At 41.5% G+C, this 16,347-nt stretch overlaps 1 protein-coding gene and 1 non-coding gene across 3 annotated transcripts in view; one reads left to right on the top strand and one right to left on the bottom strand.

The window, feature by feature from the left end:
* Window positions 1–10,865, top strand: part of fgd5a (FYVE, RhoGEF and PH domain containing 5a) — a 34,307-nt gene extending 23,442 nt beyond the window's left edge. Inside the window, exons 13-21 of one of the 2 annotated variants that reach the window (XM_078247908.1) lie at window positions 2,560–2,643; window positions 2,751–2,830; window positions 2,988–3,084; window positions 3,286–3,423; window positions 3,731–3,833; window positions 3,954–4,090; window positions 5,633–5,734; window positions 6,128–6,282; window positions 8,678–10,865. In XM_078247908.1, coding sequence (XP_078104034.1) covers window positions 2,560–2,643; window positions 2,751–2,830; window positions 2,988–3,084; window positions 3,286–3,423; window positions 3,731–3,833; window positions 3,954–4,090; window positions 5,633–5,734; window positions 6,128–6,282; window positions 8,678–8,714 — 933 coding nt within the window. In that variant the 3' untranslated portion in view covers window positions 8,715–10,865. Of the gene's footprint in view, window positions 1–2,559; window positions 2,644–2,750; window positions 2,831–2,987; window positions 3,085–3,285; window positions 3,424–3,730; window positions 3,834–3,953; window positions 4,091–5,632; window positions 5,762–6,127; window positions 6,283–8,677 lie in introns of both variants that reach the window. The other variant, XM_078247907.1, reaches the window with a different exon arrangement.
* On the bottom strand, window positions 4,378–4,449 carry trnae-cuc (transfer RNA glutamic acid (anticodon CUC)). Its single transcript has one exon. It is a non-coding gene; the product is annotated as a tRNA-Glu (tRNA).
* Window positions 10,866–16,347: the final 5,482 nt, after the last annotated feature.

The following is a 16,347-nucleotide window of genomic DNA, read 5'->3' as shown; positions in this document are numbered from 1 at the left end:
AGCCTCACATATTTGATATCTTTGGAAACCTTGGCAGCCTTAGAGTTTAAAGGAACACGCCGACTTATTGGGACTTAAGCTTATTCATCGTATCCCCCAGAGTTAGATAAGTCCGTACATACCCTTCCCATCTCCGTGCGTGTAACTCTGTCTGCCGCACCCACCGCTAGCCTAGCTTAGCACAGATCCTGGAGGTAACCGGCTCCATCTAGCCTACTGCTCCCAATATGCTTCTTGGGCGGAGTGATTTGCTCGCAGCAACTGAACGAACTCCAGGCGAACTCTCTGCTCCTCACCACGGGGCTTCTCAGGTGCTGCAAGCAAATCACTCCGCCCAAGTAGCAGTGCTTTGCCTTCTGAGAATATAGTTCCCAGTATGTATACGGTTAGAAGATGGCTGTGTCTCATGTGACCTTGTTATTTGTACACGCTGTGACTATACAAATCACAACATGTAAATATGAAAATGTTGGCGTTATTTTGTCACTTATTGGGAGCAGTAGGCTAGATGGAGCCGGTCACCTCCAGCATCTGTGCTAAGCTAGGCTAGCGGTGGGTGCGTCAGACAGAGTTACGACACGCACGGAGATGAGAAGGTTATGTATGGACTTATCTAACTCTGGGGGATACAGTGAATAAGCTGAAGTCCCAATAAGTTGGCGTGTTCCTTTAAAATAAAGTTATGAGAGTTTAAACACAGTTTTGATGCACACCATGAGTTTGTAATGACAAAGGGGTTCTTACATCATTGATTTGCACTACTATAGAAAACACCTGCCATATTGTTGAAGCACTGGCAAAAAATAAAGCCAGTTTGGTCTGTGAAAATATTGGAGAATGTTGGGTGGAGATTGGTCTGCGAGGTAGGTGAGGTTGGGAGGGGGGCACGAGGCCAAGGCTGTAAGACCTCCACTTGGCACCACACCCATCCAGAAAGGGCCTCCCTCTCCGCCTTTCTCCTCTCCTCCCCTTTCAGGACTTGTTTTCCAGGGCCCCACTTCCTTACAGGATGTTTGGTGTGGGTCACTGGATGCTGGCTTCCTGTGTATTGGGAGGGGACTGACAGCAAAGTGAAGGCCAGACACCCTGTAGAATGCAGGGAGGAGGAGGTGGCGGAGGAGGCGTGGTGGTGCTACACAAACACATAACGTGAAATAGAGAAGCCCACTCTATTGTTCCATGTGCAATCAGTGCTGTCTCATGTTATGAATTATGCTTGAGCTACATATCCGCAGGAGAAGCATTTATGATTTTGGCTTAGTTGATCGGATCAGAATATAACATGAAGATATGGATTGATGTTTGTTCTATCTTTATCTTCATTTTGCTCTATTCCATCATTCTCCCAATCCCTCTAAAGAGAATGCAGTTGAGCGATGGCTGAAAAGGGTTGGTGGTTGATACTTGTAGGCTATTAGGGTTATATAGCCATTCACTCCCTTGAAGTTGATGGCTTCAGTGGGTCAGGTGTTATTTATGGGCATTTAAGAAAAGAGAATCCAAACAACGGTGAAGATGAAAGCCATCACTCACCTCAGAGACAGAGAGAAGCTGCAACCATGTCACAAGCCTGGGCTCAAAGAAGAAAGAGAAACGGGGTGAATGATTGAGGGGAAGGGATTAGAAGGAGGATGGAGATGGAGAAAACTGGAAGAGGGAAGAGAGTATGAGTGAAAGAGGCAGGCGAATGAGGTGAAGGGTTACTGGATGAGATGAAATGCCACTGTTGAAAAACTAAATGCCCTTAGGTGCCAAGGGGTCAAGTAGGAACATATTGCGTCTCATCTGGGAAAGTCGTTTGTGAAGTCTGTTAACATGGCACTTGGTTGGGTTTCTTTGGAAGGAATCTTCGAGTAAATGAGCAGCACAGGGTGGAGCAAACAAACTGTGGTGGCTGCAGCCCAGAGGTCGGAGGCAGGGCTCGGAGCTTGGCTATAGTCCACTGTCAAGCCAGTGAACTCGTAACTTCTGCTGTTTGTGTTGTTGTTGTTGTGGTGAAGGTGGCCGGTTCCACCCAGTTTTGGTTCTCAGTGTAGCATGAGAAGGCTGGAAGGGCGAGGTGAGGCCTGGAGCCTGGAGCAGGGTGGAGAATTCCTGGATGCTGCCTTTACGGCCCCAGCGGATGTTTAGAGCACACATTAGGTGTGACCAGTGATGTCATCTCTTTTGTCTGGGAAGAAATGAAATACCTCTCGTAACACAATGGACTTCTCAGTGTGTTCAGGGGATCACAATACTTTTCGTCTGATAAGCAAATAAACACTTTTAATGCCTTATTTTGTTGTGTGAATACATGGGAATTTTGTGCTGAGGGGTAGCACAGATGTGTGAACACTGTGAAAGGAAACATGATTTAAGTAATTGAGCCCAGGAAGTTGCTTTCAAGAAAGAAAGACTAAACAAAGAGGTGTGTGCTGCAATTTTTGCTATTTCTCTCAAGGTAACACCACCACCTTTTGGTAATTAGGGGGTATTACATCCTGAATAAGTTTTACATTCCCAAAAAGTGAAATCTAACATAATATACCTCTTCTTTCCTCTTTCTATTTTCTTTATCAGATGAACGATATAATGCTGTACACCTACCCTCAGCAGGATGGAAAATACAGACTTAAGAACACACTTTCTCTCTCTGGGATGAAGGTACATTAACATTTTTCTTCTCTGACAATCTCGGCTCATCTCCCAACTTTATCACTTTACACAATGGCTGAACTGTGATGTGTTTTGCCCCTCATACACACACACAGGTGAGCAAACCTGTCCTAGACAACGTGCTGAACTGTCTTAGGATTGAGGTGTCTGACATCACTATTACACTCTCAGCCAGGTGAGCATCTGACTGCCAAAAGCTTGAAATCAATGTCTGTGAATTTGAAAACTTGCCCAAGACTCCTTTTCTCCTGTAATTAAAAACAACTCTCTACGTCAAGTCTAAAGCCTTTCAGCAGTATCAGCTGTAATTGTTTGTCTGCTTCTGTCTACAGTTCAGTTGGAGAGAGGGAGGACTGGTTCCACACATTGAGTCGAGCCATAGCAGACCATGCTGCAGGACTCTGTACGTTTGGTGGTCCCTGCAGTGAGGTAAGAAAACTTAAGGCTCTTTGATGAAGTTAGAGCTATTTTTCATCTGGGTTGTTTCACAAAATGTTGCTACTGAAACTATCTGTTATATTCCTTTAACTAAGACTTATAATTAGGTGTGTTTTACAGACAGTAACATCTGTTTATAAAATCTCGACGTCATTCTCACCTCGTCTAATGTCACCTCGTATGTGTCCACAGGCCCGTGAGAAGTTGTGGATGGCCCTGGGTGAGGCTGCTCCTGTACTGGTGCCAGTTTCTCATGTGATGATGTGCATGAACTGTACCTCTGACTTTAGCCTCACGCTGAGACGACACCACTGCAACGCCTGTGGCAAGGTCAGACACGCAGAATTGCAAAAACTACTGTGACTCGTTGTGGTTGACTTATCCTAGGTTCATCATTTAATCTCCATAAATTATCGAATGAAAGAGTAATAATGTCACCAAACAAGTGACATGCTTTAAATAGGCATTTTTTATTAATGTATCATTTTTTTCATCTGTGAGAGTATTTATTAATTTTGCAAATGGTAATTTCAACTTTTGGTTCAAATATCGAGTATCCAAAGGTCAAAGATAGCCCTTCTATGTAATATGTAAATCTATGTCTATGTGTGGTATGTACATCTGTCTCTCTGAGCAGGTGGTGTGTCGTGCTTGTTCCAGGAACAGATACCCACTGAAGTACCTCAAAGACAGGGTTGCCAAAGTGTGTGACCACTGCTATGCTGAGCTCAGGAAAAAAGGTGAATCTCTGCTTTCTGTATGTAGAAGTATCTCACTGCTGGGGGAGTACAGCGGAAAGAAAAATATCTTGGTGTGATGCTTCCTCTCTGATATGGTATTAACTGTGTTTGTGTCTGTAGGTGGCAGCGTGTCGGGGGCATGCGGTAACTCCAGCCCTCGGACTCACCGGGCCAGCCGTCCCCTCTCTGCTGTCTTCCAGAGCCTGCAGCCCCCGAGTTTGTGGAAGAGCAGGAAGAGCACCTCCCCTCTCAACCAGGTGGACTACAATTGCCATCTATACCTCTTTTCATTTCATGCATTACATACATTTGCATTTGACAAGACTCAAAATATGGCATCTTTCAATCACAATGTATCCCAGACTAATTTTACTAACTCCAAATCCACTTCTCAGTGTAAATATGATGGACGTAAAGGTGAGGCTAGAGACGCTTCATTTGACTTATTGTTTTGTTTGAATGACAACATGCTCACTTTCAACACATACTAGCTACTTTAGTGTTACAGTAGGTATTTTACTTATTATTCAATAAGTAAAGAACGTTCCCTGACCGGGAATCGAACCCGGGCCGCGGCGGTGAGAGCGCCGAATCCTAACCACTAGACCACCAGGGAGCTGTAGCACATGTGTCAAGCTTTTGTACTCGAATGTCTGGCATGTATGACAACTGATACACTGCAGAAGCTAGTGTTATAGTGAAAAACAGCTGCAAGTAGGGTTCACTATCTACCTCTCTACCCTTCATTCCTATCTTCAGGGGTTGGACAAAATAACAGGAATGTAATGCAATCTTGAAACTAGATTTGGAATCCTTATTGTCAATTCTTGTTGAAACTGTTTGTGGCCTTGTTGTACTGTGTTACCTTATATTGCCAAAGGTTCAGGTTATACTATCCCAGTGTTTCTCAAAGGGGGTGATACAGCCTCCCAGGGGGGGTTCAAAGGATGACAGGGGGCGCTGGAAGTAATATTTTGAAAAGGGGCGCGTTGAGGTACCCTTGCGGGCGTTTGTTTTAAGGCAAGTTTACACTAGGACTGCACGATATTGAAAAAAACTTACATTGTGATATTTTTTTCCCTGCGATATATATATTGCGATATGAAAAAAAAGACAAATTTTTACAAGAGGACATAAATAGCCCTATTTAGAAATACTAAATCATTCTCAACTACTGGAGTGATTTTGTAGGGGAGTGCATCTACAAAGAAAATAAAAATGAAAAAAGAAATTTTTACTTACCAAAGATTCACAACAATACAAGTTTACACTTTAAACTACTTTTGCAATGGTCTGCAACATTCAAACTTTCCAGTTTAGGCCACTGCGACTGAACAGGTGGTGTATCGTCACTCTTCTCCTCTTTAGTGTTTCTGTCAGCTTCGTGTGGCGTAGCTCCGTGCAGCCTTCATGGTAACAGGACGTCAGAGTATCTTATATGAACTCTGTACTACAGCGTTATAAATTGGTCTTGTCGTAAACATTAACATAATTTATCTTTGATAAGTCTATGTACATAGCCGTCAAACATTTTTTTCATTCAATGATATGAATTTTTTGATGATTTTTGATAACAATAGTGACACAATAATAGGCCTAATAACAACAGTAATAATAATCATAACAATAATAGGGCCTTATCATTAATATTCAGGGCAATTTGATGGGGGGCTGGAAAATGGATAGGGGGGGAGCTGGCCCAAAAAAGGTTGAGAACCACTGTATTATCCAGTCCCTCTATCTGTGTATCTGCATTAATGTAGGATAATGTGTATCTAATGTGTCATGCATTTCATCAGGTGTCGCTTACTGTGGAGGGCTCCACCATGAGTGGCAGCCTGCAGCGCCGGAAGAAGAGCAAGAGGAAGTGGAAGCGACTATGGTTCCTCCTCAAAGACAAGGTGCTCTACACCTTCACAGCCCGTGAGGTGAGGGGGCACAGAGTCTCCCACACCAGCCCAAAAACACTTGCACACTCTCATGATCACTTAATCACAGAGGCATTTCCTCGCAACCTTTATCTATCCTTTTTCTTCTTCACATCTGAAACAATGCAGTACAGAACTATTTAACACTCATATTTCCTCCTGGACAGAACACTTTATGAGACTAATGAAGGGATTCTCTGTGCTCTCTCTCTGTTTCTTTTGACAAGTGTGCATCTGAGTGTTGCACTGCTTTGTTCTTCTTGAAGCATGAAATCATTGTTATTTGCATTTTGCTGCTGACAGCAAGATTGGTGTTTTTAACTCATTTGCCTGTGTTTAATGTCTTCACTCTGGTTCCTTCTTCAGGATAAAGCTGCTTCAGAGAGTCTACCTCTGCAGGGCTTCACCGTCAAGCTGACAGAGAGGCCAGAGGGAGAAGAAAGCAGCAATGTGTTCCATCTATACCACAAGAAAACCCTTTACTATACATTCAGGGCTGATGATCCAAACACTGCTCGCAGGTCAGCGCTGGTGATTTGTTTATGCAGAAATGGCTTTTTTTTTCTGTATCGGAGCTGAAGTGTTCATTAAACTCACATTCCCTGACTGGGAATCAAACCCAGGCCGTGGCAATGAGAGCGCTGAAGCCTAACCACTAGACCACTAGGGAACTGTGAGCATAAGGTTTCCTCATACTCCCATATGACCTGTATATCTCATGGAAGCTTGTTGTCCTAAGTGGTAGTGAGACTGCATTTGTTTATCTCTTCCAACTTAATCTGATCCGTACAAAAGGCACCAATTATCATAATGACTGTTGACAATGTATCTGGATCAGCTTGTTCCATACTGTCAGCTTAAAGGTGCAGTAAGCGATGCTGCGCCAAGATTGTTGATATTTGAACTATCAAACTGCCAAACAAATATAGCCTGGTTGACACCAGGCCCTTCTCAGTTGTAACTGAGAGTGGGTCTGGACAAGCTTCATTCACAGCTCATTTCCAAAGGGGCGTCACCAACAGACGCTGCTCAAATGCCTCTGGGCGCAATTGGATAGTCCTTCAACTAATCAGACCAACGATCCGGGGTGACGTAGCAGCGACAGCGGCATCAACGGGTTGCTGCGCTTCGGTGGCCGTCATGTTGAATGTAAACAAAAAGCTGTTTGCCGTCGCTATCGTCATCGTGTAAAGCCCGCCTCAACGGTTGTGATTGGTGCCTCGATTTGGAAAAAATGGAAATGGGCTTGAATGGGCTCTTGGCCAGACTGACTTGCAGAGCAAATCTCAAATTTGCCGGAAGTTCGTCAGGGTTTTCCCAAGCTAAAACAAATACACCCCTCCTTCAGAATCTCCGCCCCCCAGATTCATGGACACGCATTGCCATAGCGACGACTTCTGTGTCTCTGCTGACTAAACGAAATATGGCAGAGTCGATATTAGCTCACTTTAAGTTGTGGATAGGCAAACTGTCGCTAATGCTGCAGTAGCCATTAGAAACAATAGCAAACGGACGAGGTTAAACTGAACTATTGAAAACAGCAAACAGCGAAGCTAACGTTATTAGGCCAGCTACACACTGGCTGCGTCGCGTGAGCGTGTCAGCTGCGTGGCGTGTCCGTTTATATTTCGGCTCCCATGTTAACAGGTTAGAGCTTAAACACTGCCTGCATAACACGCACGTCTCAGGCGCGTCTTAAGCCGTGCCGAAAACGCGTGCATAATAGAAATAGGACCGACGCCTATTTTTCACGCGACACGTACGTGTGTTGGAAGCGTTTCCAGGCAAAATAGAATAGGAAAAGATGTTTATATGTCATTTTGACACGAATACATATTAATAAATTACATGTTGATGTCTGAAAGTCTCTAGGTTTTGATATAAATGCAGATATAAATGTAATTAAAAAAACATAATCGATTTTCTAATAATGCACCTGTCAATACAGAACGAAATATTCCGTAGCCTATTTTGCCATCAATTGCCGACGTTGTCTTTGCTGTAATCAAATCAGTATATATTTATGTTTAACATGGTATTTCATTTTATCAATGGGAAACATACATGTGTACAGACAAGGCTAGCAGCAGCAGCGCCACGTCAGACACGTTTCTGGTGTGTAAAGACAGAAAAATCCACGCAGCCGCCACACAGCGGACACGCAACAGAAACGCCACGCTCACGCCACGCAGGCAGTGTGTAGCCGGCCTTACTCACTTGTCCATAATGACTAGAGCCCTTATCAGTTTTCACTCCTTTCACTCAGAGGTTTCTTTTCCCTTTTTTTTCTTCTTTTTTTGTTTGTTTTGCATGTACACAGTCAGGGCTGTGTAGGAATTCTGTTTTCTTTTTAGCGCACACAGAAAAATAGAGAGCTAGGTGACGGTGAGGAGATATTCGCTGAATTTGACAAAAAGTGTATTGGAGTAACATCACTTACTATACGTTTAATTATCTCAGGGTTTTTCTTTGTAAAAAGAAAGTGCATATATCTTTTTACATATGTGCAGTAGCAAACAAGCAAATGTTATAAAAAAGTACTAGCCAATCAGAGGCAGAGTAGGGCGGGTTGTCGCGGAATGCGGATGGGGAAAAAAGTCAGTCAAACTACTGTAAATAACAGGCTGTGCTCCTGCCAATGACTGAAAGAGGTCATTTGGCATGCGGATTGGGAAATTTCCCAAAAGTCTCTTGCACACCAAGTGTGCGCCATTGGTTGAGCTACCGCATGTCAATGGTGGCATACGTGCCTAAGGTTGCCAACCCCTGCTATAATGCAACCAGTAGTATCTGTTTCTGCATGATAAAAGCAGTAGTCTGGGAGGGGTAAAGTGACTCTGTCATGTAAAATCAGTGGAGTGCCCCTTTAAGTTTTCCATGAACCATTATGTTAAACATTTTTTTCTTGTGTTCCAGATGGGTCAATGCTATGGAGGAGGCTACTGTTTTATAGCACCTGCTCAATTAAATGAACACGCCCTGCTGTCTGTGACTGCTAGAACTCCTCCGTGGAGCACAACAAAGCTACCTGCTGCTTCTGAGCTCAGACCATCAGTAAGAATTCATCACATCTGACCTGTTGGTGTGGAATATTATGTGAAAATGTAGTCACCAGGGGGATCTTAGACAAGCCTGCCACCCAGTGGTAGGAAGGTAAAAGTGGGGGATGACCATAGACTGTATATTAATGGACAACGCATCCGGTTCGGCGAAGTGCTGCAAATGCGGAAGTGCCTTAAACCTGCTTTCTATCTGAATTCCAGCAGGGGGCGACACGTGCGGTTGCAAAAGGAGGTCGGTTTCTGTAGAAGTCTATGAGAAAGTGACCCACTTCTCACTTGATTTATTACCTCAGTAACCATTTTCATAATGAGTTTATGGTCTCAATCGCTAGTTTTAAGTCTTCTGCAACACAGAATGATGTTCATTTTTTGAATTATGGTCTCGTTGATTTTAAAATCGCCGATAAAGCGACGAAGCAGGGGGCTATGATGTGATTGCCAGTGAAAGTGTGTAACGTAACGTAGAGTGTAAGCAGCTCCTCCCTTTCGTTTAAAATCGTCACATCCGCAACCAGGATGGCTGCGCCCGTAACGGCAAACGCAACGACTCATAGCAGATCTTCACAAACCAATGGGTGACGTCTCACATGCTCTGTCCACTAATTTACAGTCTATGGGGATGGCGCTATGTGGAAGGGAGCAGTGGAAACCTCTTGTTGGAGTATGATCTAACATATGAAGACGCTATGGTTTCCAAACGCGCTGATCCAGCCGAGTTCACAGAAGCCTTCACTTTTTATTTGCAGCTTGGATACATCAAATGCTTCATCCAAAAGAACATTTATGCCCTCGGTTTCACCTTTTTACAAGGACCATCCCACACACAAAACAAGTTCTCCGAGTCAACTCTTTTCTTTTTCTGTCTGTTACCTGAGGTTCCACTGGATTCCACTCTTTTTGTTCTGGAGGAGAACGTCACATCCTTCATTTTTCTATGTGAGACAGTTACAGCCTGTGTTCTGTGATGGGTATAACCTCACAAACAAACTTTGCTCCATACTGTGGTAGTATTCGCAGCTAGTAAAAGGGAAATATTGCTCACCGTTTTAGAGAGATATTTGGTATTCTGAATATATATTATGAAATATACACTGCAGATATTGAAGTGAATTATAGGATTTGCTTGTATAGAAAAAAGTATGCTCTGAGTAAGAGGTCATCGTAATCATCCCAGTGTGTGTACATTATATTTCTTGTGGAATTTTACACAGTGTTGCTATTATGTTGAACCTACAAAGCTATGGAATGACCTTCAGCATGACAACCAGTCAACAGTATTTGTAAGGATGAACACTATCAAAGACACTTTGTATTTGAATCTGTAGGTTTTGAAAAAGAAAAATGTCAGTTCTGAAGTGCTAATTGATTTCTTCTAGTTGAATGCAGTGCAATTTGCAATTGATGATGAATGTGCCCTTACATGAAATTGTACTCTTTGTCCGTCTTTATATTATCAAAGTACTGTACTAAGGTCATGTCTCCAGAAGAGACCTTAGAAAACATTCATTTTCTATCTACTCTTATATACATTAACCTTCTAGTATTTTGAATCCTGTTTCAGCCCAGTAACATAAGAATATACTATTGTGCCATTTTTATTAATGCCTTGTTCATGCTGTATATACACTGCTGAATAAAATCACACTTTAAACACTTGGACTTAATGGAAACAGCTGGGGGAAAAAGCCATTGTCATACTACCTATAAACTGCCAGTGTTAAGAGTCATCTGAGCCCCTCATGTCTGCAGCTGTAGGATGGATACTGAAGTTTCACTCTTCTCTACTGTTCTTACATAATCTGGCATCCATAGTTTCTCCTAACCCAGCTCCTTTTGGAATGCAGCTGTACTACATGTGATTTTTCATCCGTCAAACTCCATTATTTCTAAAGCACACATTTGTTCATCACGTACTGTTCAGCTTTTCTACCCGTTTCTTATGTGCCATACTTATAGTGTTATTATGGATTGTACCTCTTGCATATAGTGCATTGTAAATGTTCATGTATATAGATACAATATACAAAAATAAACTCCTTCAAAAAGTTTACTGCATGTGCTTTCACAGTGCTGTGCTGTCAGATCTTACATATGAATCTGTGTCTTTATCATAAGTTACAAAACATAAACTGAGTGGAACATGAACACCTGTACAATGATACCCATTCCAATACAGTATCCCCTGTATAATTATACTACCATTGTGAAGCGCAATGTTACTTTTTTGTTGAGAATACGTCAGAAAGGTTCGCTTGTACAGTTATTTTTTACCAATTTATTTATTTGGTACACAGTATTATTAATATGAAAATCAACATATTCCTGTTTGCAAAAAGAAAAATGAAATTAAGGGACCTAAGACTATCCCTGATCCAAATGTTGGGAGGAGGCTTCCTTCCAATTTAACAGGCTTAATCTTTTTGCTAGGAGGGAAGTACATTACACATACATCAAAATACATTTTGATTAGCTGTTTGGTAGAGGGTTAGCTTCAGGTTAAATACCAAAAAGAGCTGTGAGGATTTGCATTTAAAAGGTTTTCCAAATATTTTAGTAAAAAGACTGAATATGGAACTCAAGAAACTCATAGAGCTTTGGTCAAAACCAGAATGTGTAAGCTAATGTGGCTGGTGAGTGTCTGACATTTTGTATGGTAAACTTAAAGGAGAAATCCGGCGCAAAATGAACCTAGGGGTTAATAACACATGTGTACCGAGTCGACCGTTCTCCGGGATATGTTTTCATGCTAATCGAATGTGACCAGTTTTAGCACAAACTGCTAATTAGCTTATAAAGCTAGTCGTCGGGTAAAAAGTAAAAAGAAATCACTATTTCTACACCACTAACAAGGCTCAAAATAGCACCACACTTCCACAGTAGCATAATGAATTATCGGTTTACACCAAAGCATTGATAACTTTTTAAGTGTACAGACAGTTTATTAAAATAGTTTATAAACACAGTATCGTTTGTGTATACAGGCAGGCGCCATCTTGGGAAAACAGTCACGACCAGTCGAACGACGAATGCCATGTAACCAAAAACCAGTAAAATAGCTCAAGCACAGCGTTCGTCGGTTTACATGTAGGGACCCTCATTATGCTACCGTGGAAGTGTGGTGCTATTTAGAGCCTTGTTAGAAGTATAGAAATAGCGTTTTCTTTTTACTTTATCCGTGCCCCGACAACTAGCGTTATAAGCTAATTAGCAGTTTGCGCTAAAACTGGTCACATTCTATTAGCATGAAAACATATCCCAGAGAACGGTCGACGGTCGAAACCACAATTGCATTTTATCATAAGTTGCTCATATTATTCTGTCATACTGTATTCTGTCTACTCAACCCCTATAACTGTAAGCCATATGTATATTAAAATATACAATTTAGTACAAAAACACTGCACACTCAAAATAGCCATGTCTAACACAATCTCAGCAGCTATGAGCCTCACAAAAGCAGTACTTATTGACAGTTTGTTGCTACGCATTGTATTTGTTTGTACAGGTGTTCGTGTTTATCCCCTGTAAGTGATAAATACTGGGATGATGCTGGAATAAGAACATCTACCTGTGTATGTCCATTGTACAGTATGTGTGCATTGGCAAACCGTTTCAGTTAAATGTCTCTTTCATCCAGCAGAGGGCAGCAGTACATCATGCCAAACAGATCTCATTTGAACTGTATCAGTAACATGCTGGTGACTGAAAACTTGAGAGTTCCAAATGCAGCTTTCTGTTTGTCCACCAGTATAAACTTGGTGTTGGGGGATATTTGAGTTTACATAGTTCAAAGAAGATGAATGAAATGTAATTACAAAAGATTAGTTTTCACTTTCACATAATTTATAGTACATAATATGTACTAAATGTTCAGGCAGCTTTGTTATTTTCCTCAATAATGGACAATTAAAAGAAAACTTGAGGTGTCAGTAATGAAAACAAGAGAGAGAAGGAAAGAGTGCAATGCTATTATTACAATACTAGGTCTTTTCCACACACACACACACACACACACACACACACACACACACACACACACACACACACACACACACACACACACACACACACACACACAGATGCATAAGACAACATTTCAGTTGATTTTCTTATCATACTGCTATTACTTTTGTCTGGGAATACTGTCAGTGATTATATAATGGTATTTCAAGGTGTAGTATCAGTGCAAATTGATACAATCAATACTCAATTTGAGATGTCTTTGAAAATTAACTTTAAATGAACATCTGTTCATGAAAAGAGTGGCATGCAGAAATATAACAGCAAACTTTACAGCAGTAATTCCACAAGTGACGGTAAACTATGAATTTTGAAGTTTGAATCTGATATTTCAATTGACATAAATTCAGTTGACTAATCTGTTACTTTACAGGAAATGTGTAGAATTTCAATTTGGAAGCAGTTTGCAAGACTCTACTTCTGATCATCTTTACTTTTTTTTACTGTGATGTCCTGAGGTTTCACAGTTCTTGTCAGCACCTATGTATTACTTCAAAGGTCTATGATGCCCCCAATAAAAACAAGAACTACTGTATTTGTCAAGCCATTTAAGTGATACTGCAATCCATTCATTTTCACTACACTGATTAACCCAGGGGAGACTCTAATTATACAGTAGGTCAAAGTAAGGTGACATATTTGTATTGCCCAGAGGGATTACACATCATTACGGCTAACGGATTACAGGTTGCCTTGTTGCTGATGTAATTTGGCCAAATATAAAACACACATTCCCATCCACAGACACCATAATGAGCCCTTCTTTTCTCTAGGCTTTTCACTTCCCAGCCACAGCCAGACTGCTGGGTAACACGAGCCATCTCAGAGTTAATTAGTTATACCAAAGAGTTCCACTAAGCCAAAACAACCAAGTCAGACAGCGATGGACTGCAACCATCAAAGCAGTGCTAGCATAAATATTTAAAGACAAGAAAAAGCACAAAACATTTTGGCCTATTTCTTTTTCAACATCTGCAATATTAATGGCTGTAGAGTTAATAAGAGCAGGCCCGATGTGAGAGCTTACTAAAGAAAAGAAATAGGATGTGGCTTTAATTTATCGGCCAGTACAGAGAGAGATCAGGACCAAAAGATCATTTTCAATTAGATGAATAAAGATGAAGTGATTGCATGTCAGAAAGTAGGCAGAACAGAAAATAGGCATATTGGGGTTGCTCTAGATACATGATCCCAGGGGTGTCAGTGACCCAATACTTACTTGAAGTACCAAAAGAGAGAGAGAGAAGTGAGAAAGGCATTGTAAGCAGGGAAAGTTGAAGACACCTTGTTCCACTTCTCATCTTGAGCATGAAGTCACATGCAAACACATTCGCAAAACCTTTCCCTTAGTAGCCAGGGAGCCAGAGATGCAGAGAGTGATTAGATAACCTCCTGCATGTTTGGATCAATAGCCTTCCATTTCTGTAGTCTTGGCAAATTGTAAGAAAAGGACCTCTAAACATAGTAAAAAAAAGATCAGCTTCTCCTTGTACACACTCGAAAAGTTTCAAATCTATATCCAGGAGGCCAATAAGAAATTCAAGATAGAGTGCCTGTATTGCATTACCAAAACTCCAAGGCTACCCAGGCCAAAGGTTCAGAATCAAACTGAGATTATTATGATGAATCAATAGGAAAAGCGGAAGATGGTAAGTCAAGCTCAGACAGTGAAACAGACTGTATGGTGGCATTTCAAAGAGGCCAGTCTTCCTTCCCAGGCTGAGTAACCTACATGGCCTGTTAGCAACTTTCCATGCTGTAATCTCAAAATAATTTTTCAAAACAATACTGTAGAGTAGACACACCTGACCAAACTCTGAGGTAAGGGTTCTTTGAACGGGAAGTGTTCCATCTGATCTTTGTTCTTGTCTATTGCTCCTATCTACGCGAGAATGATAGAGAACATATGCTAGACGATAAGTATGAATGACAGCATAAAATAAGCAGCTGAGTAAACTAATGAACACAACAGGGTGTACCAAAGCCCTACTGATATTCCAGCTCAGTGTCTCACCTGTTGTGTGGTGGCTGGCACAACATTTTAAACCAGAGACAATACAAACACTTTTAGATGTTCTTTTGTCATTTTTTGTCACGACTTGAGAAGAAAGTCACTTTGACAGTTTCCAAAAGAGGAAAGTATTACGCTGCTTTTAGAGATAACCAACCCTTTAGCCAAAGGTTTTTACAAACATTATGTTGCCATGTACAGTGTGAGCTAAGTCAACCCAATATCTGTCGTAATACTGGTTTACCTCAAGGCCATTTGAATGAAGAACCTGTTAAACTTCTCTATGTCCACAAACATGCAGTTATCGGCCTTGCAAAATGAAAAGAGTGTATAGGAAAGAAGAGGGGACTGTGAAAGGCACCACATTGAAAACAGCTGAAGAGAGAGAAAATGAGATGCAAATTGAGGACAGATGAAGAAAGGCAGATTCAGTCTGTGACATGTTTCTTGATAAAAGGACTATTTATCTCCTTTTTCCAGGGATTGTTTTTCATCCCTCCCTGCCTCTGTTCCTCTCATTACTCACTCTGATGTTGGCCCTGGCACCGCTGGGATGGCAGAAATGGCCATCACAACAGCAACCGTCTGGGTCCCCAGCCTGGATACAAGTCTAATAATCTCTCTCTCAAAAAAAAATAAAATGCAATGCAATTCCTACAGCATGTGGTAATTTGCTCTCCTGCAAGAAACAAACTTTATTACGTCACATAACTTGTGACATCAGAAAACTATGCACCCGCTGTCCTACATTTCTTTCTTCAGAGGGTTGTGATGGTGACAAAATATTGTTTGCTTGCTTGTGTTGAGGAGAAAATCTTGCTTCCACAAATCAATATAATTCCTGTTGAACCAGAATGCTGGGGCGGGACAAAACACAGGGAGGGGTTACTTAAGTGCAAATCCACTGTATATCAGTTTGGGAAAGCCAGGGGCAGGTTTATTAGATGGGAGTGGCAGGCAGGGGTCACTGATTATGAAAGTATAATCGCTATATTGGGTGGAATTTTTTCTGGCTTATCTTATGTGTTAAATCTTTTGAATTGGCGGGGATGTCATACTACTCTTTGTCACAACAAACTATAGATTTGAGTGATTTTGAGATTACTTACTTGTAATATATGCTTGGCTGCAAATATGTGTCCAGTTGCCAAGGCTTTCTGGGTGGTGTGAGATTTTTTGTAGTAAAATCTATTGTCCTTCAGTTGAGTTGTTGTCCCGTGCTCTAAATGTTTGTGGTGGTGACGGCGAGGTGATGATGAGTACTCCATAGTCTTACTCAGTAATCTATCAACATTCAACCCTGCTCACCTATTTTGTATGTCATTGTTGTAACCCTTTTTAGAGCTATAAATAGCCCTTTAGGAGTTGAGACAGGCTGTCTATATTTACTGGTCAATTCTCTGTTATAGTCATACAGTTTTGGTGGGTGTGGGACTGATGACTCAGCACCACATGGATCTCTGTTCTTTGCCTTATGTGGAGGTGATGTGGGC

Source organism: Sander vitreus, chromosome 4 (genome assembly GCF_031162955.1).
Source record: "Sander vitreus isolate 19-12246 chromosome 4, sanVit1, whole genome shotgun sequence".
Lineage (NCBI taxonomy): Eukaryota > Metazoa > Chordata > Actinopteri > Perciformes > Percidae > Sander > Sander vitreus.
The sequence above is the reverse complement of the archived record's forward strand: the minus strand, read 5'-3'. Positions and strand labels throughout refer to the sequence as shown.